The 27,155-nt window shown below is 39.3% G+C and overlaps 2 protein-coding genes across 13 annotated transcripts in view; one reads left to right on the top strand and one right to left on the bottom strand.

The window, feature by feature from the left end:
• Window positions 1-3,706, top strand: part of CRBN (cereblon) — a 29,767-nt gene extending 26,061 nt beyond the window's left edge. The window contains exons 9-11 of the mRNA XM_003831227.6: window positions 287-351; window positions 1,188-1,319; window positions 2,706-3,706. Coding sequence (XP_003831275.1) covers window positions 287-351; window positions 1,188-1,319; window positions 2,706-2,886 — 378 coding nt within the window. The 3' untranslated portion in view covers window positions 2,887-3,706. The remainder of the gene's footprint in view (window positions 1-286; window positions 352-1,187; window positions 1,320-2,705) is intronic.
• On the bottom strand, window positions 340-26,904 carry TRNT1 (tRNA nucleotidyl transferase 1). 12 transcript variants are annotated; one of them, XM_055109469.2, is made up of 10 exons: window positions 26,579-26,890; window positions 25,990-26,079; window positions 23,246-23,420; window positions 16,284-16,477; window positions 13,090-13,228; window positions 9,023-9,149; window positions 7,109-7,302; window positions 6,028-6,281; window positions 5,541-5,822; window positions 340-1,363 (listed from the first exon to the last, which is right to left on the bottom strand). In XM_055109469.2, exons 3-9 carry the CDS (start codon window positions 23,391-23,393, stop codon window positions 5,574-5,576), a joined length of 1,305 nt encoding a protein of 434 aa, XP_054965444.1. In that variant the 5' UTR covers window positions 23,394-23,420; window positions 25,990-26,079; window positions 26,579-26,890; the 3' UTR covers window positions 340-1,363; window positions 5,541-5,573. The 12 variants fall into 12 exon arrangements, with proteins under 12 accessions (XP_054965444.1, XP_063458156.1, XP_008954868.3 ...); XM_063602086.1 differs by adding an exon at window positions 16,940-17,056 and having other exon boundaries at window positions 25,990-26,882; XM_008956620.6 differs by lacking the exons at window positions 25,990-26,079; window positions 26,579-26,890 and adding an exon at window positions 25,431-25,506.
• Between the last annotated feature and the right edge of the window lie 251 nt (window positions 26,905-27,155).

The raw sequence follows: 27,155 nt of genomic DNA, 5'->3' as shown, positions 1-27,155 counted from the left end.
TCAACTTAGTGAAAAATAACTTGATTTCTGCATGGAAATATCCAAGGTGATATATCACTATTCCTTTACTCTAGAGAAGGTCATGTAGTTTTATGTAAATATGTGGCAGATCTCAGTTTCAGTGATTTTCGTGCTCCATCTTTAAAAGTGTTTTTGAATGCTTGGAAGGAAAATGTGATATTCAGAGACAGCAATATCTTTATAAGTTTCTTGATGATCTATGTGATTACATGATACAGTGAATGCCAGCTTTTCCTACCAATAATTTTTCTCTCAAATTTTTTAGTGTACTTCCCTTTGCTGTAAACAATGTCAAGAAACAGAAATAACAACCAAAAATGAAATATTCAGGTAAGGTCTTTATTACGTTTTTAATATACTTGCCTTATCAGAATTATAATCAAGACTGTATTTCTGTTTTCCATAAACTTTCCTCCAGTACCTTAAAGTTACAAACATTTAGCAAATGAAATATAGGGAATTAGCTCACTTTTGCTAAGACCATCTTCCAGATTGGGTACTCAGAGCAACAATGCATGTCAGGGATTATTCACAGGTAATGAGCATGGTAAAGTAAAACAACTGAGAAATTCTTTTCCCCCTAATTCTTGTTGACAATCTATATATTAGACTGTCTTCAATTAGGCCCTAACATAGATGCTTCAGAAATTACATTTCAGTCATCAGTTTTGCCATATAGGGCCAAAGGAGGACATGCTTCTGAACACATCTTGATGCTCTGATATAACAGTGTTTGAAAATCATTTTATGACAAATCCATCAGTTATAAACCAAGAAGGTAAGGAAACTGCTTTCTGCAAAATAATCAACTGCCCCAAAATGACCACACAGGACCTTGTCATTGCACTTACACTCTCAGACTCCTTTAGAAGCATTTGAGTTTTATATTCTTTACAATGTCTGTCTTGAGGAGGGTTTTAAAAACAAGTACTATTTCCTTTGGGTCATCACAGAAAATATTTAGACATTTAGACAAAACAGGCCTGTCTGCCAGCTCTACCCCCACCCTATTTTCATACTAAGATCCTGGTATTATATAAAACTGAAGGATTAAAAACTGTATAGCTCATACCTCATTTCTTGGTGAACTTCAATAAAATTCTAAGCATTTAATAGAATTAGACTTCTCATTTTGACTTGTTCTCCATCTTGATTCTTTGTTTTAGTTTATCCTTATGTGGGCCGATGGCAGCTTATGTGAATCCTCATGGATATGTGCATGAGACACTTACTGTGTATAAGGCTTGCAACTTGAATCTGATAGGCCGGCCTTCTACAGAACACAGCTGGTTTCCTGGGTAATATTATGGTGGTGGTGGTTGCTTTTTTTTTCTCTTTTTACCTTAATTGGGCAGAAAAATCCAGAGTCCTAAGCAGAGTTGCCACAATCTTTATAATAAAAAGTAGACAAATGAGTAATTTGATACAAAAATTAGCCGGGTATGGGGGCAGGGGTCTGTACTCCCAGCTACTCGGGAGGCTGAGGCACAAGAATCTCTTGAACCTGGAAGGCAGAGTGTTGCAGTGAGCCAAGATTGTGCCACTGCACTCCAGCCTGGGTGACAGAGTGAGAATCTGTCTATTAAAAAAAAAAAAAAAAATTTATTTAAATGTCCTTCATTCCACAAATAGCTAGAAACATCGGTTGCACTCTTTGTATCTTTTATCATTGAATGAAAGGAAGAAAAGGTTGACAACTGCAGTTGTCCGCAGATTACTGTATCCAGTTAAGTCCAAAATTGTTTTTTTCTGTCATGTAATTCTGAAAATCAGCTCTCTTATGACCCAGTAGAACTTTATATCTGGACCATATTCTGTAGTAATGTAAAAACCGGAGAATGTTTACAAAGCAATGATTGATAGACTAAGATGGTGCAGAACCCATCGAGTCCTGCTTTTCTTCTAGTTTGCCTTTTTTGTTGTTGTTGTTTGCTTCAGCTTAATGATTCTCTATGATCCTGGGAACCTGTTCAGTTCCCTCAGCTGTACTATCTTCAGTTTTCAAAGAAAGAGGGATGCTAAGAAAGGATTACATGCTACTCTGGGGTTAGGACTATGTCTCTTGGATTGCCCTATCTTACTTGGCACCCTATGTGAGGACTAAAACTAGAATACATTTGTTACTATAAATAAATGTGGCATGGTATACCTAGGGAAAAAAAATAAGGAAACAGTTGCAATTACATGGTTTATCTTAAGAACAAAATGCCATGGTTTGTATTTCTGGTTGCATTATCTGACAATCGTTCTTATTTTAGAATAGTAGTTTTTAAATATTTTTTGAGACGTGTCCTTCCTGGCCCATCCAGTTTAACTCAGAAGTGCATTATTTCTGCAGGTAATTGCTGTTTTCTAACTTGACTGCAATACACCAAAGGAAAAGCCAGTTACAAGTTAGAATGTGGTCTTGGCAACCAGCAATTTCTATAAACAAATTCATAAGATTACTCTTTATTTCTATGCAGTAGAAGAAAAATGTAAACATGGCTTAAGAGCATAAAAGTCATACATATCACAAAATTAGAAAATGTTTTTAGGTTTCAAGGAACTGTATGGATCAAATCTCAACTTAGAATCTCTAATCCTTAGAATTTGCCTCTAAGGTCTGTCTTCATGATAGGTTTATATGATAGGCTTGGAGTACAGAAATGTTTCCTTAGCTGATATCTTTCTTAATTTCTTAGGTATGCCTGGACTGTTGCCCAGTGTAAGATCTGTGCAAGCCATATTGGATGGAAGTTTACGGCCACCAAAAAAGACATGTCACCTCAAAAATTTTGGGGCTTAACGCGATCTGCTCTGTTGCCCACGATCCCAGACACTGAAGATGAAATAAGTCCAGACAAAGTAATACTTTGCTTGTAAACAGATGTGATAGAGATAAAGTTATCTAACAAATTGGTTATATTCTAAAATCAGATCTGCTTTGGAAATTATTGCCTCTGATACATACCTAAGTAAACATAACATTACTTGGAGGGTTGCAGTTTCTAAGTGAAACTGTATTTGAAACTTTTAAGTATACTTTTGGAGAGCATGAACGGCAGTCTAGAATACCAGAAACATCTACTTGGGTAGCTTGGTGCCATTATCCTGTGGAATCTGATATGTCTGGTAGTGTGTCACTGATGGGACATGAAGACATCTTTCTTTGGAAATCATGAGATTATTTCCTGCGTAAAAAAAAAAAAATCTTAAATTCCTACAATGTGAAACTAATAATTTGATCCTGCTGTATGGGACAGCATATCTGTACCAGTGCTCTAAATAACAAAAGCTAGGGTGACAAGTACATGTTCCTTTTGGAAAGAAGCAAGGCAATGTATATTAATTATTCTAAAAGGGCTTTGTTTCATTTTCTTTAACTTCTCTGAGATACTGATTTGTAAATTTTGAAAATTAGTTAAAATATGCAGTTTTTTGAGCCCACGAATAGTTGTCATTTCCTTTATATGCCTGTTAGTAAAAAGTAGTATTGTGTATTTGCTCAGTATTTGAACTATAAGCCCATTTATACTGTTCCATACAAAAGCTATTTTTCAAAAATTAATTTGAACCAAAACTACTACTATAGGGAAAAGATGCCAAAACATGTCCCCTCACCCAGGCTAAACGTGATACTGTATTATTTTGTTCAATGTAAATTGAAGAAAATCTGTAAGTAAACCTTAAGTGTGAAACTAAACATGTTCTTTGTTCAAATAATGTAAAATATCTACTCATAATTTTAAAGTTCTAAAAAGACTGCTTTGCCACCTACCTCTTTGCTTATATTCAAGGGTGTTAGTGGGTCCTTCCTTCCACAGTTGTATGATAACTTTCGTTTTATTGATATTCCTTTGCTACTTTAAAACTAATCAATCAGGTTAAATGTTTACTCAAATGTAGTAATAGTATGAGGCCAAAATACATGCCTTGAAGGTGGAGTGAAATCAGTTGAGTATCACATTGCATATTTATGTAAATAGAGTAAATGAAAATTCAAGAATACTTCCATTCAGGATATGCCCCTGCCTTATTTTTTCTAAGCTCTACTTTTACTACTTTAATAATTTTGGGTTTGTGTGACTTCACTGGTCTGGTTGTTCCTATAGTTCTTACACTGCACTAAAACTTACTTACTCCAAGTGGATCCCAGAAAGTTCTTGTCAGTAGCATAGTACATCTCTGTAGGCTGAAATCTAAACCAGTTGCAATAAGTTACCTTTTCCCCCTGAAAAGTTATAATTTCAGTATGTCCCATACTGTTTACTAGCAAATAAAATTTTCTGATCTGTAAAAACACACATATATATACTACTACTGAAAATGGTTTTACACGTGACAAAACCAGACCTGACAGCCAAATCTGCATCCTTTCTATACAGAAATAGTATGTATTACATGACGCTGGGTCTAAATCTGTATTTTGGCAGTACTTTACTTAAATATTTCAAAGTATTATTTTATAATGCATCTAATTACTGACCTGTATGCAGTCATTTCTGAGGCTTTCTTGCATCATAGCCCCTGTGACATTTCCTCTTAGAAATATTACACTCTACAAAATTGTTTTATCAAGGTTCAAAATTACTATTTGCTCATAGAGTACAAAGATGTTATGACTGGCTCCACAGAAAGGAAATAAATTATGAAATGTCAATATAGCAGCTGAAATTGTAGCAGCTGAAATAAACAGTTTGTATTATACATTTTATTTACCTGATGAAAGCATTTAGGACTCAAATCTTTAGAGAATATATAATAATAGCCATATCCTTTTAACTAATAAAATAAATAACACTTTAAAGAGAGGCATATTACCATTGTATATGACACCTGATACACATTGTCAGATACCACATAAACATATTTATCTTCCAATACCAATGTTTGTTTTATTAAAATAATAATTAATAAATAGGCTCAAGAGGGACCCTCAAGTTAATCCCATGACTTTCCCAGGCTCTGCATGCATGAAGAAATCATTGTGACAGAAAAATATCAACCACATACTGAAGCATAGCTTGCTAGAACAAATCCTGTACATATGAATGCCAGCAACTGGGGACACATTTAGTATTCATATTTTATGCAAACTTGGTCAATTATTTCTTTTTTAAGCACAGGTTTATTTTGGAATTCAGATAAGAACTGACACATCATAGACAGTCATTGTTAAGGTAACCCTGTTATTTCAATTGCAAACAATAAACGTTTTTTCTTCAAGACAGTTACCACTTTTTAAGATCTTAGTACTACCCTATGCAAAAACAGTTTTCTTTAAAAGCCTGAACAGGTTAAACAGGTTAAGATAGATAATAGCCAACTATGTTTTCTCAGGTGAAACTATTCCAAAAGAACTGTACATTTCAGTGATATAAATCAGATCCAGAAAGGTGGATCTCAGTTTAGTTCTTGAAATATATAATTCACAAAATAAGACCCTTGTTGTTCTACAGAGGTCCCCTAAACTGTCTTTTATTCTGGTGTAGTCTCTCAAACCTCACTAAGAGGGAGGGGAGAAAATTGAGTCTTACCAGAAATGCTCTGCTTTTTAGTAGCCATCAGTTTTAGGTCTTCTTTATGTAACTCAGAAGTTCATCTTTTTCCATTTGGTAACCACTTTTTTTCCACTGTTCTCGCAACTGTTGTAATAGAGCCCCAATTTCTTTTCCTGAAGAAATGCCCACTTTTCTGATGTCATGGCCACTTACAGGAAATGGAGGAATGCACCACTGCTGCATTTCCTTTAGGAGACAGTGCTCTCCTTGGTACTTCAGTAGTTCACATACACGAGTAGTTGCATCAGGTTCCCTAGACTACGTGTCAAAATCAAACATTTAGTTTCGTCACACATGAAAACATACACTTACAATCTTATCCTAAAATTTAAATACTCAACATAAATTTTTTCATTTAAAATAAGTAAAATTCACAGAATTGTAGATCTTAGTTTTAATAAATTAATTCTAAATTCGTGACGATACTTCTTCATATTTCTGACCAAGCCTAGTATATACTTACATCTATAATGAAGTCTTGATAGGGTTTCAATGGGTCTGAACTATCTGTTGCTTTAATTAAATCTTTCCTATTTTTAACTATAAATAAGCCAAGGTTTTTCTCCTCTTTTGCGATCTTCAACCTCAAATCCAATTTTGTGACATCATCTTGTACTTTGAATAATGAGGCCAAAAGAGTCATTGGCTTTGGTGAAAAACCATCAACATTTTTACTGACTTTGTCAAATTCTTCTAAACTTGCATTAGCAGGTAAACCTGTAAGGACAAAAGCATTTTTCACCTGTTTTTAGTGGGGATTAAAAAACCACTCATATCCTAAACCTTGCCACTGTTTTAGTATCCAGAAACGCTTTGTCACTAGGATACGTTATATAGGTTCAGTCTGATGTTCCAACTTAAAGGCGAACCACTAATATATTGTTATTCTCTCCCCTGTCACCTTCAAAGCCTCTAAAATGTTCTTGTTTCCATTAGAGCTACATCAAGAGGTCCAGGGGTAGTGGTGACGGTGGTGTCAGACTCACAAGGCATACTCTTTCTAATCACAAATTCCTGACTTTACACTGATACAAGATCCACCCCCGATTCAGTAATGTTACTGAAATTTGAAATATGCCCAAGCTTACAGAAGTGTGATAAGCCATATAATCCCACTGTTCTTTGTGAAAATGAATTACGACGTTTACTGAACAATTTCTGTGTACAAGTCACTCTTCTAAAAGAGCTTTACATGTATTAACTCACTGAATCCTTATAGCTTTTCTATTAGATAGAGGCTACATTACTTTTAAACCGCTTTTTTGGGTTAGAAACTAACCCAAGTTGCAAAGACTAGATAAGGGGCTGAGCTTCCTTCAAACCTAGGTCTGACTAGAGACTACTCTACAAGCACCACAGGCTGTCTTTGAGCTCTTCCCTACTCACGACAAAACTTACCCCATAACCCAAACTTTGTCTTATTTTAAAATACTCCATTTCTCCAAGAATTCTTCAACCAAATGAGTCAAACATTTTTTCCTTATGAAATTTGAAACCAGATATTTCACTGCCAAAAATTCAAACACTTTATAACTTGCTCTCACCTATATAAGGAGCCACATCAAGATCATAGATAAGGTGAATCAAATGATTTACATGGTTACCAACAAGAATTTTTTTCAGTTCCACCCAAATCCTTTCTCCTGATATTCCAGCCAAGCCTTTTGCATTTTCTGCAATTGCTTCCAAAGTCTCAGGATCATGGTCACCAGGTTTGTCTACAATTCTCCCATAAAACCTACAAGACAAAATCTTCACAGGGTATTACCTCTATATTGGCATATCACAAGCAAAATCTGTTTTTCATTTTTATTGGTACTATCCCATACATCTGCTTAATGAAAACAACATATAATTAGTTAGGTCTAGAAGGGACCTTAGAAAGCAACTGGTCATTTCTCCACCTCCTCTTTCTTTTCCCAGATAAGAAAACCCAGGATCGAATAAAATATAAGTAGCCTTTTTGAGGTTAGCAAGAACTAAAACTTCAAGGTCTCCACCTCACTTCCACATTACTGACTCAAGACATTCCGAATGGTCATCAAATGCAATTCCTGAATTGGCACTTATACTAGATGGAAAAAAAACAGCATTCTTGTAAAGGCAGCAAACCAAAACAAGACTGCAGTGCCTTAACAGAGTAGTCTGAATTCCTCAAAGCTTGCCTGTCTGTACACATTAGTACTTTCAATGAAAACCTTCAAATATGACTAATCTAGTTGCATACCCTGGAGTATATTTCACGGAATCTTAGATCTGGAAGCCCTAACGTGCATGTGTTTTCCCTCTCATACCCTTAAAATTCTAATGAATACCCTCTATTCATCAGCGGCCCAAAGTGATGCTAAATAAGTAAATTAATGCTAAATTTGGATTAGTGATACAAATACAGCTAAGTCTTAATCTATGTTCTATTATTTATAAGACAGACTACAAATACTCAAGTTTAGAGAAACTACATTGACAAAATATCCATGTTCTGTTATAGAATATTCTGAGAGCAATCCCAACCAGTGAAAAATGAATATTACTTGACATAAACTAGCCAATTCGGATAGTTTTTTAAAAAGGTTACTGTGTGACATTTAAACATCATTGCTACCCACAAAACTAGTCATGCATTTCATATTTACCAAGTTTATCCAAGATCATCTTTTTTTTTTTTCTGAGATGGAGTCTCGCTCTGTCCCCAGGCTGGAGTGCAGTGGCGCGATCTCGGCTCACTGCAAGCTCCGCCTCCCAGGTTCACGCCATTCTCCTGCCTCAGCCTCCTGAGTAGCTGGGACTACAGGCGCCCGCCACCATGCCCGGCTAATTTTTTGTATTTTTAGTAGAAATGGGGTTTCACCATGTTAGCCAGGATGGTCTCGATCTCCTGACCTTGTGATCCACCCGCCTCGGCCTCCCAAAGTGCAGGGATTACAGGCGTGAGCCACCACACCCGGCCCATCCAAGTTTCGAGTATGCTTTATGCTTTGATTCTTTAAATCATATAACAGGTATTTCTTTTCACCAAAATCATTTTGTTGTGAACCATCACCGATTTCCATGACTACCTAAAACCGTAAGCTGTATGAAGGCGAACACTTTCACTCATTCATTACCACGTTTAATGCACCTAACACAGTGATTGACCTGTGGTAAGCATTCAAACATCTGTGTAATTAATGAATCAATGGAGGAAATATCAATCAAAAAGAAAAATGGACATTTAAAAAGATGACTTAAAATTGTAGGAAAGATCACATAAAGTATATGTGCGTTCTGGGAATGAAAATACAATATGAAGTAGCTAAGTAATTTTCACTCATAAGTCATAGGGTGCTAGGTCTCCACTGGAGACAGACATTTGGGATGTCACCATTTTGTACACTGACCTGCTGTGGGTTTCGTATGACCACTGTTATGCTCTAGTGATGATATTAAAACTATTATTTTTTATTTTTAAAAATTCTTACCTGAAGTATCTTAAAATTCTAAGATAATCCTCTTGTATTCTCTGTTTAGCATGTCCAACAAATCTAACTTTCTTATTTTTTAAATCTTCATAACCATTAAAGTAGTCAAATAAAGTGCCATCAAAACCTATTCATTAGAAAAGGAGGGAGAAAAATCACTATTGGCAAATAAGAATTTGAAAACACAAGAAAATCAGCTAAACACTATCACAAACAGTAAAAATTCAGCAGCGTGAAGAGTTATTAAAACACATACGTATTCATACATACCAACTATCAAATGGAAGACAATAAAAGACTGTCTTTTAGTCTGTTTAGCTGCATTTACAATTGCAACTAAAAAGATAATCCAAGAATAAACTAAACAAGAAATATGCAAAACTTGTATGAGGTGGAGTGGAGCCAACAAGACATCATACAAGCTAATTTTCACAATATGGGAAAATAATAGCCAAAATAAAATGGAAAAAATACATAACAGGATTAACAGAAGAAACGAGGAAAGTATTTTTAATCTTGGAATCTTTATAATCTTGAAGATCTTCCAAACTCAGCAAGAAAACAGAAAACACAACACAAAACAACAGGATTTTCGAAGAAATAATTGAATGACATAAAAAATGAAATATGCCTGTATGGCAGAAACTACTATCACACACAAAGTCATAAGTGACATTTTTGGAAAAATATATGTAAGTCCATATAAAAAAAATGGCTAATTTCCATAATATATAAAAGTTCTAATAAAAAGGCCACGTAAATAGAAAAATAGGCTACATATAAAGGGAATATAGAAATCTCTTTAATAATGAAGATTTTCAACCTTAGTCATAAATCCTTTTTTTGTTCTTTGAGGCGGATTCTCACTTTGTCACCCTGGTTGGAGTGCAGTGGTACAATCTCAGCTCACTGCAGCCTCCCAGGTTCAGGTGATTCTCCTGCTTCAGCCTCCCAAGTAGACCTGCCACTACACACAGCTAATTTTTGTATTTTCAGTAGAGACAGGGTTTCGGCAAGTGGGCCAGGCTGGTCTCGAACTCCTGACATCAAGTGATCTGCACGCCTCAGCCTCCCAAAGTGCTAGGGTTACAGGCATAAGCCACCATGCCCAGCCAGTAAATACCCATTTCCAAGATAGCGTTTTTCAGATCGGCAACGATGCAAACATTTGATAACAGTGTTAGCAAGGGTGTGGTTAAACGGGCAGTCCTGTTCATTATAGATCAGGAGACTTCACTGTAGAGCCTTTAAAACTTTGTGAATTTTGAACCATGTTAATCTATTAGCCATTCACAAAAATGGTAATAAACAAATGTTCTCATATGTTGAACGAAAAAAGAAAAAGTGACATAAAACTAATTTTATATATACGTACATAAAACCTCAAGTAGAGTGACCACTTCATACTGGTTTGCCTGAGACATTCCTAGTTTTAAAGCTGAAAATCATACAACCAAGGAAGTATTTCAAGCTCAGGCAAACTAAGACAGTTGGTTACCATGGAGACTTAAAAAAATAGAAAAAGGAATTTAGAGCCGAAACACAGACACCATTCAGCTCACCAAATGGGGAGGTCAGTGATCCTATGAGATATTTCACTCTGTAGCATTACAGAAAAGAGGCACTGACAACTACTTATCAAAAATACCTCTTGGCTGTGTTTGAACTTGAATGTTCTTTGATTATCCCAAAAGCAACAGTAAATTGGTAAGTTCACACTTAATGCTTAACTCTTCCCAAGCTGTTAATAGTTTTATATGCATAGTAACTTTTAAAAGGGAACCATCTTGACATACATGGCAAATTTCGAAGGCTCCAGATTCAAAAAGACATAAAAGAAAATGAAGATAAAAAGAAAATATGTAAATAGGCAAAAATATGATCACAAAGTAGCAAATAATATGGTATATCCATCTTGGTGTTATTTCTCCTAATGAAGAGACTTGTAACCGTCCCTGGGGAACCTAAAGGCAAGATCAAAATTTGGAGGAAAAAAATCATAGGAATATGATCAAAGCAAAAATAAGCGTTTGGGAAGCAAAGTAACCAACCATAAATGCCAGAACTATGAATGCTCGATCCAATAAGGCTTGGAAAAAGCCAGGAGAGAAAACTACACAAAGCTTAGTAAGCATCATACTGGTGTGTATTTTGTTTTGCTCTGAATATCATCCTTTTAAAATACAGTAAATAAAAATATGAAATATGGTTGAGTTGCAGGGAATAATGTAGTGGTTAAGAATGTGACCTTTGGAGTCAGGCTGCCCGAGTTGGAATTCTGATCCTACACTTTACAAGCTGTGCAACTTTGGGCAAGTTACCGTCGGTTAAATAGCACTATCTGCTTCGCAGGGTTGTCAGGAGATTAAATTTACATAATGTGCTCACAGCAGTGCCTGACACGTTATAAGGGTTCAGTAAATGTCAGAAAATGATAGTACCAATAGGAACAGCTTTTATTTTATAAACTAGGACACTGAAAAAGAGTATTAGTTTCTCTCTTTCAGTATGCTTATGAGAAGCCAGTTAGACAAGACTCTATATTGCACTATTTGGAGCAGTTTCCTCTATGAGTAAATATGAGAATAAATAAATACCTGGAGCTCTGACTACATTAACTGAGAGAAAAATGCACCAACTGGGCTCTATGATCATATATTGCCTAGGCTTTGGAAACAAGCCAAAATCATGGTTCTCTGGACTTAAACTAAGTTACTTAATATCTCTCAGTCTCAAGTTTCCTCTTCTATCAAGTGGGCCTAACACACTTTATGAAGTTTTTCTGAGAGTTTAATGAAATAAAGTATATCAGGTACCCAATGTTGTACCTAGAACCCAGTAGGTACCCTAGAAATTGTATCTGTCATTACTTTAATCAGCAAGAGATGCCACCTTAGCTTATAAACTTCTTGCCCATCTATGCATGAAGCAAATTCTATTACTTCATCCTTTTACCACTACTATTGCTACAAACTAGGTTATGAATAGTGGATGTTTCATCCTTTTTTAATCCAAAATCTTAAACATAAAGGGCTTGTCTTAACTTTAAAGTACAACATATGATGCATCAGTAATGTATCAAAACACTAACCTAATTCGTATCTACCCCCCATATAATTCCCAGTGCTTTCATTAAACAAAAAAGTTAAGCTGAAATAAATAGGTTTCATCTTACATACCAACTCTGATGATTGATGATTCCTAGAATACAATGCTAAAAAAGAATCTGAGGTTGTGTGTAGGCTCAGCAGTAAAAAGTGCTGAAGTCATTCACCATTGTTTGCCAGGGAAGCAGAAGAAAGAGTGAATAAACATGCATGAAAGATAGTGCAAAGGAAAAAGAATGATCCCGGGTGTGTGTGTGTGGATGTGTGTGGAGTATGTACATGTACCGTGTGTGTGCACTTCTCTTCCCTGAAATCATGTTGTTTATATGCAGTTAAGAAGTTAGCACTGACTTGAGTGTGTACATGTGTCAGGCACTGTTCTAAGCATTTACAATTAACTCTTAAACCTCACAACAGCTGTACAAAGGAAGCCAATATTAATTAACGTTTTTGTTTCGTGGCTAGTGAGTGACGGAGTCAGAATTTGACCCCAGGGATTTTGGCTCCAGAGTCTATTCTTTTTTTTTGAGATGGAGTCTCGCTCTGTTGCCCAGACTGGAGTGCAATGGCACAATCTCAGCTCACTGCAAGCTCCGCCTCCCGGGTTCACACCATTCTCCTGCCTCAGCCTCCCGAGTAGCTGGGACTACAGGCAGCCGCCACCACGCCTGGCTAATTTTTTGTATTTTTAGTAGAGATGGGGTTTCACCGTGTTAGCCAGGATGGTCTCGATCTCCTGACCCCATGATCCGCCTGCCTTGGCCTCCCAAAGTGCTGGGATTACAGGCGTGAGCCACCGTGCCCGGCCGAGAGACTATTCTTTGAAGCAATCTGCTAAACCATCTCTTAGAAGAAATTAATGCAACTTCTCAAGTTGAAGAACATTTCCAGAATATAGGTTTTACTTGAAAAGAAGGCATTCTGATAGACTCACAATATGGTTTTATCTGCAAATATTACCTAAAAACATAGAATTTATAGTGAGATCTCTGCGTTCCGCATCTTTCTGCCAGTCAGTTGTAAATTCTACCTCAGCATGTCTTCCATCAGTGGTGACATCAATCCGTAGTGTAGTAATCTCAAAATTTTCTTCATGAAGCTGCAATTAAATACATGGGGTTTTTGTTGTCATTTAAATTAGGTTTTCATACTACTGAATTGAAAAAAAATAAGTTTTTGTCTTTATAAAGGGATGGTACTATAAGCCCTGACAGTTATAGTCTTTTTAACGTCAACTACCATACCTAAACATTGAAACAGAAAGATATCCACATTATTCAAAAACAGATCAAAAGACTGATTTTTTTTAAAAAATATCCATCATGATTAAAAAAGATGAGTTTAACACACAAACATGTCACCTCTGCCAAGTGATGTGGAGAAACTCCACATCAAACTCAAAACTGTTCTTCAATTTCAAATCAAGCTATTATCAGAAATATTTTTAATAGCTCCAGTTTGCAAAGAGGTGAATGTCAATTTATGGAACATATGCCATTGAGCAAAAGACTGATAAAGAATAAGTACAGTTAACAGATCTTGCAACTCCCTTACTGATAATCCCCAGTGAAATTAAAATAAAGGCTGGGGGTGGTGGCTCATGCCTGTAATCCCAGCACTTTGGGAGATCAAGACAAGCGGATGACTTGAGCTCAGGAGTTCAAGACCAGCCTGGGCAAGATGGTAAAACCCCATCTCTACCAAAATACAAAAAAACCAGCCAGGTGTGATGGTGCATGCCTGTGGTCCTAGCTACCTGGGAGGCTGAGGTGGTAGGATTGCTAGACCCCGGGAGGCAGAGGCTGCAGTGAGCTGAGATCACACTGTGCACTCCAGCCTAGGCAACAGAGTGAGACCCTGTCTCAAAAGAGAAAGAAATAAATTAAAATAAAGAGTTACCTCTATCTTAGGAAGACAGACTACCTCCAGCTGGGGAAGCTGAGTAACTTCGTGATAGGGTGGCGTCTGTGCCAAGCCTTGAAAAAGCAGCAGGGTTTGTACATGCAGGTGTGGTAGGAAAACTTCAAATGAAGAGAAGAGATGACCAAAGGCACGGTGGAGGAAGAGGAATATATGTAAAAGAGAAAGTATATCTGACAGATAGCATATTAGCATTTAGGAGTAGAGAATAAAGTGTTTTATGTGCCAAGAGTTAGGAATGTCTTTATTTAGGAAGTGAAAGCCGTTAACGATCACCAGAAGTCTGTTGTAGGATTTCTCTCAATTTGATACATACTCTTCTCTAAATACAAGCTACATCTATCTCTCACTATAGAATTCCAGAACTCAAGAATTTGAGGCACAAGTATCTCTGAAGGCAAAGAATAAGGTAAGGTTTGAAATAGGAAAACTGTTTGAAACTCATTTTAAGAAATAATCAGACCCACCTAGAATGACTCCCTTAATGAGGCAGAAAACCAGGGATTGATTCTCTAGAAAGGTTCAACCAAAAATAATCAGAACTTGTTGCAGCAGGCACAGATGCTCATGGGAATGAAGCATCATAATGAAAACAAGATTCAAGTGAAAATTAACATGACCCTCATCCCTTTCCCTACTTGGTTTCAAGATGCTAACAATCAGGTTCATTCCCTGGCATAATACTGGAGTATTCTTCTCTGATTTCTCCTAATGAAAACTCCTACTGAGACTTAGATTGGGAGTCCTAGTTGGCTGACACTTCCCATGCAAAACTACAATAAAGCCCTCAGGTATAGAGCATCACCCAAATTCAAGGAAAGCCAACCTGAAAGAAAAAACTCGGAGGAAACAAAGACACTGTCAAAATAACTACAGTAGATATCCTAAGAGAAATAAAAGATCTTGCATCTGAAACATGAACGGGAAGCTTTCCAAAGAAATATACTAAGAAAGATCTCTTGAAATTCTACAAGACCACAGAAGTTGTCAGTATTATACAATGATTGGGAGATGAAGTTCAGGCACTCTCATAGAAAGTAAGACAGGAGAATATAAAATAAAGACAAAAGATAAAACTAGAAGGTCAGTCCCAGCAATCCAGGATCCAAATAATAAGAGTTTCCAAAGGAAAAAGCATTTAACAAAAGGGATGAAATTATGAAAGAAACATGAGGGCCCATTAAGTGCCCTGCACAGTAAGTGAAGAATCCAAAACAAGTTATATCATCTTGAAATTAAAAACATTAGACATAAAAAGATCGGAAAGACTTCCAAGAGGAAATAATGGCAATCAGGTTTTTAAACAAAAGAGAAATCTAAATGGAACTAGACTTACTGGCAGTACTGGAAGCTAGAAAACAATACCTTTAAATTTCTGAGTAAAAATTATTCCCTGCCTAGAATTCTATAACCGTAACTATCAAACCACCGTGGAGGTGAAATAAAAACATTTTCAGACGTGTAAGGCTTCCTCAGGTTTTGGATTATTAAAATGAGGGCTTAAGCCAAGAGAGAACAGCACATGGGACCCAGGAAACAGGAGGCCTAACAAAAAAGAGAGGCCAAGGAAATTCTTAAAAGTCCATATTGGAGCAGGAAGACAGCACCAGGTAAGATGTTTCCCAAAAACCCAACTGAAACTTGATATAATGTGTTTAAATCTTTTGAGAGGAACTCTATAGCTCTGGCACAGAGTGCAGGAATAAATTGGTAGTATATGGAAAGCTTATGTAAAAGAAAAATGCCATTAACTGCAGGAAAATTTAAAAACATGCCAATAGAAGAAATGTCATCACAATATACTCCACAATCTGGCTGTAAACAATAGAGTCATAAACGTGAACCCTGAATACTGACTTAACCAAAAATTATGATATAAATATACTAGGAAGACAGAAGAAGGAGAATTATATGTGCTTGTTGTTGAGAAGGGTGTGGTAAGAAAGCTAAATCATCTTCCCTTATGGAAAGTCAATACCTAACACATCTTAAAACTGGGATAGTAAAAACTGAAAAGTAAATACCGTAGCATACAAAGGTCTTTTTAGAAATGGAGAGGTAACAGAAAAAGTAAACATGGCTGCAGGAACAGAGGGCTGCAGGGTTTAAGACGGGCACAGAAGAGACGGACGTTTTTTATTAGACTTTTCGTTATTTGCTTTTAACTAGAGAAAATTAAGTTTTTAAAAATTACCAAAAAAGCAATGTAATTACCTGTCAAACTTTTGACTCACCCTGGCAGTAACTGTTCCGTGCTTTTCTCCTCTGTTGTTTATCATCCGAATCCCAGCCGACTGAAACATCTCCTTCATTTGAGTAGGGGTAGCAGTGGTGGCAAAATCTATATCCTGAGGCTTTACTCCATTTAATAAATCCCTCACTGCTCCTCCTGCTATTCTTAATTCGTGATTCTCTTTGACAAATAATTCTGAGATGAGAGAAAATAAGATTTGTATTCCCAAGTTCTTTATTTCAATGTGTTTATTTTAACCACAAAAGTACAAGGCTTTTCCATCTAGTTGGAACAGCAGAGATTCATTTAACTGAGGCTTTTCACATGAAAAATGAGAACAAGGCCCAAAGAAGTAAAAAGACTTGTCTACAGGAGAGTGCCTCTGAGGACCAACAGGAAACAGAGAACTTGCAGAATTCTTTGCTTATTCAGAAGATAATTCAGAATTCCACAATGCCTCAAAGTGATCAATATAAATTTGAAGTATTACTAAAGACTAAAGCAGGTCAGGTGCAGTGGCTCACATCTGTAATCCTGATACTTTGGGAGGCTGAGGTGAAAAGATCACTTGAGCCCAGGAGTTCAAGACCAGCCTGGGCAAAGAGCAAGACTCTATCTATACAAAAAATAAAAATAGCCAGGTTCAATGGCGCACACCTGTAGTCCCAGCTACTTGGGAGGCTGAGGTGGGAGGATGGCTTGAGCCCAGGAGTTCAAGGCTGCGGTGAGCTATGATCGTGCCACTGTACTCCAGCCTGGGTGACAGAGCAAGACCTTATCTCAAAAAAAAAAAAAGAAAAAAGAAAAAGAAAGTAAATCAAACAATTCTGCTTTCTTTTCCCCATTTATGTGCATACTTTAGAAATGGTAACATGTTCTTGTATTTCTCTGTGTTTACAGATAGATGTTGAGGCAGGATGTTCACGCATGAAACTATCAGACATTAGTCTATACCACTTATGATTAATGTTTATAGCTAAAAATCTTCAAGAAATGATCTGTATATAATTCTAAAATCGACTCCTATCTGTGCTCTAGCTAGAACCATTTGAACACTGAACAACTATAAGCAACTACATAGCTGACTCCTCTATATGTAGAGGATAAGGCAAAATCCACTATAACTATATCCATATGCCCGCATGGAACCTAGTGAGAATGGCATCCAGGAGCTAGCCTGCCACGATATTAGGCCCTGGGGTCTGTGGAACAGAAACAATTTCACAAAACATCAATACCAGACAAGCCCATTCTGTGGCCACGATGGATCCATCAAGACAACTCTGTAATCACCTAAACATACACGGAACATGAACACTGTCCATGATACACCCTACAATCGTTGGTAACAGTGACTGTGCCTTACCAATTAGGTTTAGTCTCACAACTGTACTCAACTTCTAGGAAAGCATTATTAAGACACCCAGTCACAGAATTACTTCTGCTTCCTGAGAGCATCTAACCTGCTGCAAAGCTCTACTACCTTAAATGCTCTCCAAAATGACCCAATACAAGCCCAACTCCTGTAAGAAGTCATTTCTAAAGCCCTCTTACTGAGTATACCTCCAGGTTCTCCAGTGTCAGCATGCTACTCCTCACTCAGCATGTTGCTCCTCACTGCCAGGAGTAACAACCCAACTTGTGTCCCTGTTGGTCTTTGGCTAGCGGACAGCGACACGAGCATTCAACTAAACTCATCATACATCAAAGTTCCAGCACCTCTAATCACAACTCAAAACATAATCCTCTATCCCTACCTCAACATCTGTTTTCTGTCCTGCCCACACTCCTCTTCCACCTGCTCTTCCCACATCTTTTCAGCCCCATTCTCTGTAGACTCCTTAAAATGATGTACTTAAAAGTAACAAATGCTCCCTACCCTCTTGACTTAATTAAGGATATCTTTTCCACAAGCTCTCCCCAAGGGGAAGTGTTCATATTCCCCTAATGCCACATTTCCCATCAAGGCCCACTTCCGGGACCACATCACCTCCCTTAAATCCAGCCTCCACCATCTAGACGTAGGGATTTAAAACACTAGGTTAATTATGCTATGCATTCTCCTCCTAACTACTCACAACACAGTACCCAAATTCCTCAGTGCTATATCCAAAGGCTTCCATGACCTATTTGTCTCATCTCTTGCTAAACTCTGCATCACACTTTGTCTGTACCAGCTGTCTGCACCAAACTCTCCCCATAGTTTTCCTCCATAATTTTGCTTCTGTGAGTCACTTCATTGAAACACCTCCCCAACTTACTCCAGCTCAGTGGCTGGCCGTCACACTTCTTAGCCCATAACCCACACTAAGACATTCACATAGCAGTCACCAAAATGTGTATGTCTACATGGCAAACAAAAGTGTCATAAAAGAAAACCTGCCCTTCATACCATGCAATCTATTCTATTCTCTCTTTTTTTTAAATACTGGTCATGACCACTAAATTGACTTCATGGCCCACTAAGAGGTAACTACCCAGTTGGAAAACATTGATCTGGCTCACTCTTACTTACCTGTTATGATTCATTTTAGGAAGCCTCACCTGAAGGTAAGGTTAGGTGAATTTCTTCTAAGCGACTAGTACAGCATATCTTTATACATACCAATTATATTAAAATTACCTGTTTTATGTCTTTGTCTCCCCACTTCTCAGGGTAGAAAACCTATCTTACTCATCTTTATACCAATTTGGCTCATAATTAAACTGAATTATGATATTCTAGCTATTAAAAAAAAGAATATTGGGTTTTTTTAAGTTTTCTTAAAACAGTATCAAGTAGCTGTTCTGAAATTCAAGCAAATAAAGGACAAGTTTCACGTTCACTTGAACTTACTATAAACAGTGGGATGAAGAAGGTCAAGGCTTAATTTATACAGATAACTACTGTTTTAAGATTCTCATGCTGGCTTTACTAAAATAAAACGATAAGTTCAAATTTACTCAGCAAGCTAACTGCATTACAAAGAGATCCAGAACTCAAAGTAATATATTCACCATTTTGATTAGCCCTATGTTATTAAACCATTCCAAAAAACTTGCCATTCAGGATTTTTAAAAAAACATTCAAGACAACTGAGAAAGACGTATCAAGGCATATTTGTCCATATGAAAGAGCAGTCATAAAAATTATAAGAAAAGCATAATTTCACATTGGCCTAAAACAGCAGGGACTATCAAGCTTCAAGATTTAATTTATTCCTGTTACTGATATCTTCAATCTTACAGAAACAGGGAGGCAGTCAACATTTCAAAAGACTTTGCAAGCTACATTCAATGAAATAATTCAGTGAAAATAACACCTAATGTAACTAAATTTAACTGTAAACTTACGCCTAAAAGTCAAAGAATGCAGAATCTCATCATCCCCAAACTACGTTTATTTGCTCCAAATGCCACCTCTGATAGTAAGCAATTGTTAATTATTATCAGCAATTCAAAAGACCATACATTAATGTGTCAGAAAACTTTTATAATTGTCACCTCTTTTTAATGTTAACTTTTAATTAAATTTTCATGAACGTCTTCCCTTTACAGCTTTAAATTTTGACGACTGGAGGCTGGGGTGGGGTAAGGGGCAGTGAGTGGCAGCTATGAGTGGGAAGACATGGTGTGAGCATCACTACAGGAAAGCAGACCATCTGTTCTAAGAGCTCCGGACTTCAAGAGAGTGATCAGTTGTCCCTATTGTGCTATATTTTAATATGATGGCCTTCTGACGTCACATAACACTGAGCGCTATCACCCCCTGTGGACAACAGCCAAAGGACTAAACAAGTCCTTGCTCATCCATTAATGCTGTTAGCTCAGGCAAAAATCGTCTGCATTGGGAACTTCAGCCTCATCTCTAGGACAGAAAAATAATCTCTCTTTTGTTTTTTTGAGAGAGGGTCTCACTGTCATCCAGGCTGGAGTGCAGTGGCACCACCACAGCTCACTGTGCAGCCTTGACCCCAAGTTCAAGGAATCCCCTGCCTCAGCCTCCTGAGTAGCTGGGACTACAGGTGTGCATCACCGTAACTGGCGAAATTTATTATTATTATTTTTGTACAGATGGGATTTCACTATGTTGCTCAGGCTGGTCTCTAACTCTTGGGCTCAAGCAATTCTCCCACCTCGTCCTCCCAAAGTGCTGGGAGATTATAGGCATGAGCTACCGCAGCTAGCTGGGAAATAATCTTCTATGCCACTAGCATATGATTGTACTGAAGCAAAAAGATACATAAAATAACCTGAAAATTATAAAACCCTTATGATATGACAATAATACACTATTCTAGTCTCTCATATTCTTGCATACTGAAAACTAATTTTACACATGGCAAAGCAGCTATTAAGATGTGAAAATTGGTACAGGATTTAAACTCCAAGTATCACTATATAGCAGCCATCACAAAGGCTGTGTGTTTTTGTACATTTTGATTTTATACAGAACATTACATTTTACCAGGGCACCCAAGTCTTTGACATTCTAACTTGTTGATCGTTGCACTAAAAGATTCCATTCTTGCCACTTCTCCAGTAGCCTAGAAAAAGTCAACTTTAGACTATGTCCATGTTCTCATTTGCCAGTCCTTCAAGCACAGGACTCTGGAAGCAATCACCACCTCTACCTTACCACACCATTTAGGCTCTAACTTCCTTAGGACCTCATTTCTCAGGGTGGAGAAAATCCAGTTTTTAATGTCAGGTTTAGAACATTAAACACAATTGTTAAAATGATGTTCAAGAAGCTATAGTAATCAATATTTAGAACCTTATTTCCAAAAAATGCAGAATGACCTGAGTTAGGCCATCAAGAGTTAATTACTACTCCTTCTTCCAAGAGGCCTCTTGCAATTGAAGTTGAAAAATTGGGGGCTGTGAAGGGCATACACAGAAAGAAAAAAGCTTCAACTCAACCCAAAATCAGAGCTTCAAAATCTGCACTATTCAAACAGTAGCCAGTTGTACTTACTGAGCACTTAAAATGTGGTTAAGTCTGAATTCAGATGTGCTGTATTAAATGCATGCCAGACTTCAAAGACTTCCAAGTAAGAATATAAAATATCTCATTAATTTTTTTTTTTTTTAAAGACACGGTCTGTGTCGCCCAGGCCGGAGTGTAGTGGCACAATCTCGGCTTACCGCAACCCCCACCTCCCAGGCTTCAGTGATCCTCCCACCTCAGCCTCCCAAGTAGCAGGGACTACAGACACATATCAGTATGCTTGCCTATTTTTCATATTTTTAGTAGAGATGGGGTTTCACCGTGTTGCCCAGGCTGGTCTCAAACTCCTGGGCTCAAGTGATCCACCCACCTCAGCCACTCAAAAGTGCTGGGATTACAGGTATGAGCCACCGCGTCCAGCCTCCCAAAGTGCTAGGATTACAGGTGGGAGACACTGTGCCCGGCCTCATTAACAATTTTTATACAAAATTCATACTGATAGTATCTTAGATATATTGGATTAAACTAGATGAACCAAAAATAATTATTAAAATTTATTTCACCATTTCTATCTTTTTAATGCAGTTAGTAGAAAAGTTTATATTACATATGGGCTCATAAATTTCTATTGGACAGCAATTTTTAGCAATTTTCACTCTCTCCAATTAAAAAAGATAGTAAAGCATCGGCAAAACTAAACATGCATTTAAGCCCTCTACTTAAAGTCTGCCTAAAACAATCTAAAAGAATCAACATATTCTGGGCCATTTATCTCTGGCACATACCTAAAAAGCCATCATCTAATTTCAAGAATGGGAAAGTAGCTTTGAGAATAAGCTAATACAAGGTGAGTCACGTTAAAGTAATGGTTCGTCTATCTTCTGTGCATCAGAATTAACTTGTGGAGCTTTTATTAAAAATATAGATGGCCATCCCACCCAGAGATTCTAATTCAGTAGGCTGCAGGTAGAACCCGAGCATGTGTGTTTTAAAAGCTCCCCAGGTGAATCTAATAGATAGCCAGTGCTGTATAGGTCATATTTCTATATATACTACTAAATATATTTATGAAGGTGCTATTAAAATTCCCACAGGCTTTGTAATGCTACTGTGTGGCTGCTTTAGCAACATCAGCAGACGACATTAAGAACCAATACTAATAAAACTGTGGCAACAGCAATAAGCTACTGGAGTCAGGCACTTAGCTAAAGCCATTTCCTATGCTCCTTCCAGACAGGTTTTGCAACGTGCACAATGGAGGCAACTCCTATTTCCTTCTTCCTTCAGTTCTCATGGAAAGCATTTATACCTAGGAAGGAAACAGAGCTTAGCGGTTACAAGCTGGGCTCTGAAATCAAACTGCGTTAAGTTCGAAACCCAGCTCTCTAGTTAGTGGTTACAGGAACACAGGCAAAGCACTTCACATGCCTAACAATCTGTTTCCTTTTTCACATAACAAGTCAAAATGTACGTGCTCATTCAGTTAGTAGGACCAGTCCTGTAATGAATGGCAAGTACTTAGCAACAGAAAAGCCATGCTTTTTACTGCAGTCAACTTCTTGCCTTTTCCAGTGAGTTAGCTATATTTTCGGATCAGCCATATGTAAGCCTCTCTTTTGTAATATTCCTTTCTCTTTTTCTGAGACAGGGTCTCACTCTGTTGCCCAGGCTAGAGTGGCATAATCATAGCTCACTGCAGCCTCAAACTCCTGGGCTCAAACAATCCTCCTACCTTGGCCTCCCCAAGAGATTACAGGCTGGGTACACCCAGCCAAGCCTTTCTTCCAACAACGAAAACGTGCACATTGGGCACCGTGGCTCACACCTGTAATCCCAGCATTTTGGGAGGCCAAGGAGTGAGCCCAGGAGTTTTGAGACCAACTCGGGCAACATAAAGAGACCCTCTACTTATTTTTTTAATAAAAATAATTAAAACAACAATGAAAATATCTGAATGCTGGCTTAAAAAGTTAACCCTCTACTTCTCCATTTATACAGGTTTCCAATCAGGAAAAGGTATCCTAATCTCTCACCTGTCAGACTCTTCAATCCTTCTGTGAAAAGTGACTGGAATTCGGGAGACTGCAACTTCATTGTAAATAGATACTGCTTCAGAAGGCACAGCCTACTCCACCTACGGTTCAGCACTGGCCTGTGCCAATGATACAGGCACCTCAGCATCTGGAGAGGCAGTCACCAACTACACATCTACAAGGCAAATACACAGGCATACCAATGAAATTAAAAGTGAAGGAAAATAAAGGGACACATTGCAAGTTTATCAACTCAGAAATTCATCTCTTGTTCAGATGAAAAAACTGAAAACGGTGTCAGTTTGAGGGATTACGACTAGATCTACGTATCTACCTGGTTTTGTTCTCCAGAAGCACTTACTGTGGCAGGCGGGGTCTCACTAACGCAGGCCTCCATAACAACTGTTTCAGTACTGACTGACTGGTTGAGTTACACATTAAAAGCTGAAAGAGCCAGCCAGTGCCCTTAAACAAGGCTAGAATGTAACAAAAGTCCCCCAAGAGTTTTGCCTAGGCCTTTCCTGGACCTTGAAGCATGATAAAATAACAAAGCAATTCTTTTTTTTTTTTTTTTTTTTTGAGATGGAGTCTCGCTCTGTCGCTCAGGCGGGAGTGCAGTGGCACGATCTCGGCTCAATGCAACCCCTGCCTCCTGGGTTCAAGAGATTTTCCTGCCTCAGCATCCCAAGTAGCAGGGATTACAGGCGCACACCACCACATCCGGCTAATTTTTTATACTTCTGGGTAGAGACAGGGTTTTACCACGTTGGCCAGACTGCTCTCGAACTCCTGACCTCATAGTGATGTGCCCGCCTCGGCCTCCCAAAGTGCTGGGATTACAGGCGTGAGCCACTGCGCCCGGCCACAAAGGAATTCTTAACAGGACCCGTTTAGAATTACACAAGTTTTACTGGGGATGTGAGGAAACTCCCCAGGCCTCCACGAACAAGTTTATTAGGGGTCTGAGGGAACTCCCCAAACCTCCATGATTTAGCAGGAGAGAATATAAGGGTAATCACCCCAGCACCTGGACCCATTTAGATTAAGTAAATTTACTCAGGCTCCAGAGGAAGGTCTTCAGGACTCAGACCTTATGGATAAGAAGTTAATCACCTGTATCTTTAGACGAATGCACACTTACACATACACATAAACTTAGAGGGTATATAAGCTCTGGAAAACTCTGTAATTCTGAGTTGGCCTGGGATATTTTCCAGGCCTTCTCCCTGTACCTGGTTACAGAAATAAACTCCCTTCTTTCCTAGTTTATCTGCATCTCATTATTGGGCAGCGAGAATAAGCAGCCCAACCCTCGGTTTGGTGGTTTGGTCGGGGAGCATTACCACGACACTCGCGTGCCACATGGTACTGTGATGACACTCTCCCCAGAGCAGGGCTTCAGTCACTATGTGAGGGATGCGGGGTTCTAGGAACTCATCCGAGTTTCTGGTCTCCAAAACTTGTCATGGTCACAGGTGGGTATCACCCTACTTCCCCACCTGCACTCGAGAATTCATGACCCTGGGATGGCTCCTAGACATTGTATTTTCCCATGAATTTAGTTTTGCTGCCCCATTTTCCTGATTCTTCTCCTGCCATCTTGCAATCTCCTCTGATTTCCAGCACACCCCGGCCTTCCCTTCTACATATCACATCCTCGTTCTCCCCATACGGGGGTCCTGCCCGTAAGGAGGCAGCAGCAGCTCTCGAGTGACCCCGGTGTAAACCTGCAGAGAAAAACCATTCCACTCCACGGAAGCCGGGAGGAGGAGCCGCGCTTCCAGCCGGCCACGTGGGGCGGAAAGACCCACTCAGTTTCCCTGCACCTCCGCCTCAACTTAGGAAAACGCTCTGGGGAACCCCAGCCCTGAAAAGGCGCGTCTCACCCCCCACGCCGGGTGCTGGCGACAAGGCCCAGTGAAAAAGCGTCTCGGGGCCGTCCGCGCGGAGGGGAAAGCGCTGAGGGAAGCCAAGGAATCCGCGCCTGCGGTCGCCAGAAACGTGGCGGGGACACGACCTCCGCGTCGGGGCTATTTTGCCCACTGCTGAGGAGGCCTCTCGCCACGTCCCGCTCCCGTCTTCCTCGAGGACCGGGCGCGGTGGCTCCCCTGGCCCACAGCAGGAAGGAAGGGGCAGCAACTCACGCCACCAACTCTGCCCCTCTGAGCGGCGCGCGCCCGCTTACCGGCCCCGCTGCTGCCGCTGCCGCCACCGCCGCCACGCGCACTTCCGGGAATGGTGAACGCGGTGACGTCACCAACGCACATGGGTTGGCGGCGAATGGGAAGTCGCGGCAGGGCGAGGGCGAGTGCGGGGGCGGGGCCCGGACCGAAGGGCTTCCGGCTCCCCTCGCCCCTCCCCACAGCGAGGCGAACCTCAGCCGGTTCCCGCCTGGGCGAAGCGGAGCCCCGGGGGGGGCCCTGAGGAAACCGGCGCGGGTTCGTTTAATTACGCCCCTCTCACCAGACCTCTGGCTGGCCCTGAGCTGCTCAGAAGCCCATCTGCGCGGCATGCCGGTGCGATCTGGGACAACTGGCAGCTGTCTGCCTTTGCAAAACGAGACTGTTAATAAAACCTACCCCAGGGTAGGACGGATTGTTCGGTAAATGTTAACTTATTCGTGTTTGACTATTCTGTACTCCAATCTCTGCATAGGGTTAAGTCCACAGTTGACAGAGTCACACGCATTCGAAATCTAAGCCCGCCGGTCCTATGAAATTACTGGGCATATTTTATTTTCTTACCTGGTCTGTGTAACCATTGGCCTCCTTGGCCTGGAGGCTTCCCATCTGTAACGTGGAGAACTTAGATTTCATTCAGTTCATTAATTTTTTCTAGAGCGGAAAAGAGCAAAGAGAGTGGCAAAGGAGTGGGAATACAGCCGTTGAGCCCTTAAAGTGCGAAAATGTGTCGTTTTTGTTTTGTTTTGTTTTCTTTTTGAGACGGAGTTTCGCTCTTGTTGCCCAGGCTGGAGTGCAGCGGCGTGATCTGGGCTCACTGCAACCTCCGCCTTCCGGTTTCAAGCGATTCTGCTGCCTCAGCCTCCCCAGTAGCTGGGATTACAGGTGTCTGCCACCACGCCCAGCTAATTTTTAGTAGAGACAGGGTTTTGCCCTGTTGGCCAAGCTGGTCTCGAACTCCTGACCTCGTGTTCCACAGGCCTCGGCCCCCAAAAGTGCCGGGATTACTTTTGCCGGGATTCGGCCACTGCGCCGGGCCGAAAATGTGTAGTCTTTTAAGTGTAACTTTACATCACCTAGCTTTCCCTAAAATTTTCCTAGAAAAATGCTTGTGCATGTTATTTCTGTTCTTTTGCCCTCCCCACATGCCTACCTGTTCTTCCCAAACTTTTCAGCCCCACTCTCTGTAGACTTCCTAAAACGTAAAAAGCAAGATGTCCAATTACCACACCTCTTCAAGGTGTTGAATATCCTGTTTTTGGAAGCACAGGACTGGCTTTCCAAATTGACATTCAGAGGCACAGCATTGATATAATCCGGTGCAAGGATTTTCTTTCTCTCTCTCTCTGTCTTTGGGGCAAGGAAAGCCCCAAATCATCCTTTCAGGCTTGTCTGCTATTTCTCACCACCATGACCCTAGACAAACTGGACCAAAGCCTCCATTGCTGTACCCACCTAGAATAGATTCTCCAAATCACCACCTATGAAGGCAACGCTAATACAACTATTATGACGACTTACTTCGTGCCAGTTACTGTGCTGGGCACCCTCAACAATTTCTGGCCTTGTAAATACATAGTTTATATATGCATGTGTATATACAGTTGTCCTTCCGTATCCATGGGGTATTGGTTCCAGAACATCACCCCAACCAGTGTTCAAGTTCTTTATATAAAATGGCATAATATTTGCATATAGACTATACACATTCTGTAGTACAAATCATTTCT

This window comes from Pan paniscus, chromosome 2, assembly GCF_029289425.2.
Source record: "Pan paniscus chromosome 2, NHGRI_mPanPan1-v2.0_pri, whole genome shotgun sequence".
Taxonomy (NCBI): Eukaryota; Metazoa; Chordata; class Mammalia; order Primates; family Hominidae; genus Pan; species Pan paniscus.
Note: the sequence above shows the minus strand (reverse complement) of the source record. Positions and strands in the feature narration are given on the sequence as shown.

Bases quoted from the DNA above. Each gene is read 5' to 3' on its own strand.
- TRNT1 (XM_063602086.1), bottom strand. From the start codon at position 23,393: ATGCTGAGGTGCCTGTATCATTGGCACAGGCCAGTGCTGAACCGTAGG. The intron at 16,478-16,939 runs GTGTGCGCCATT...CTCTCATCTCAG, and splicing joins CCAAGTAGCTGGGACTACAG to AATTATTTGTCAAAGAGAAT. The intron at 13,229-16,283 runs GTGAGTCAAAAG...ATTTAATTGCAG, and splicing joins ACGGAACAGTTACTGCCAGG to CTTCATGAAGAAAATTTTGA.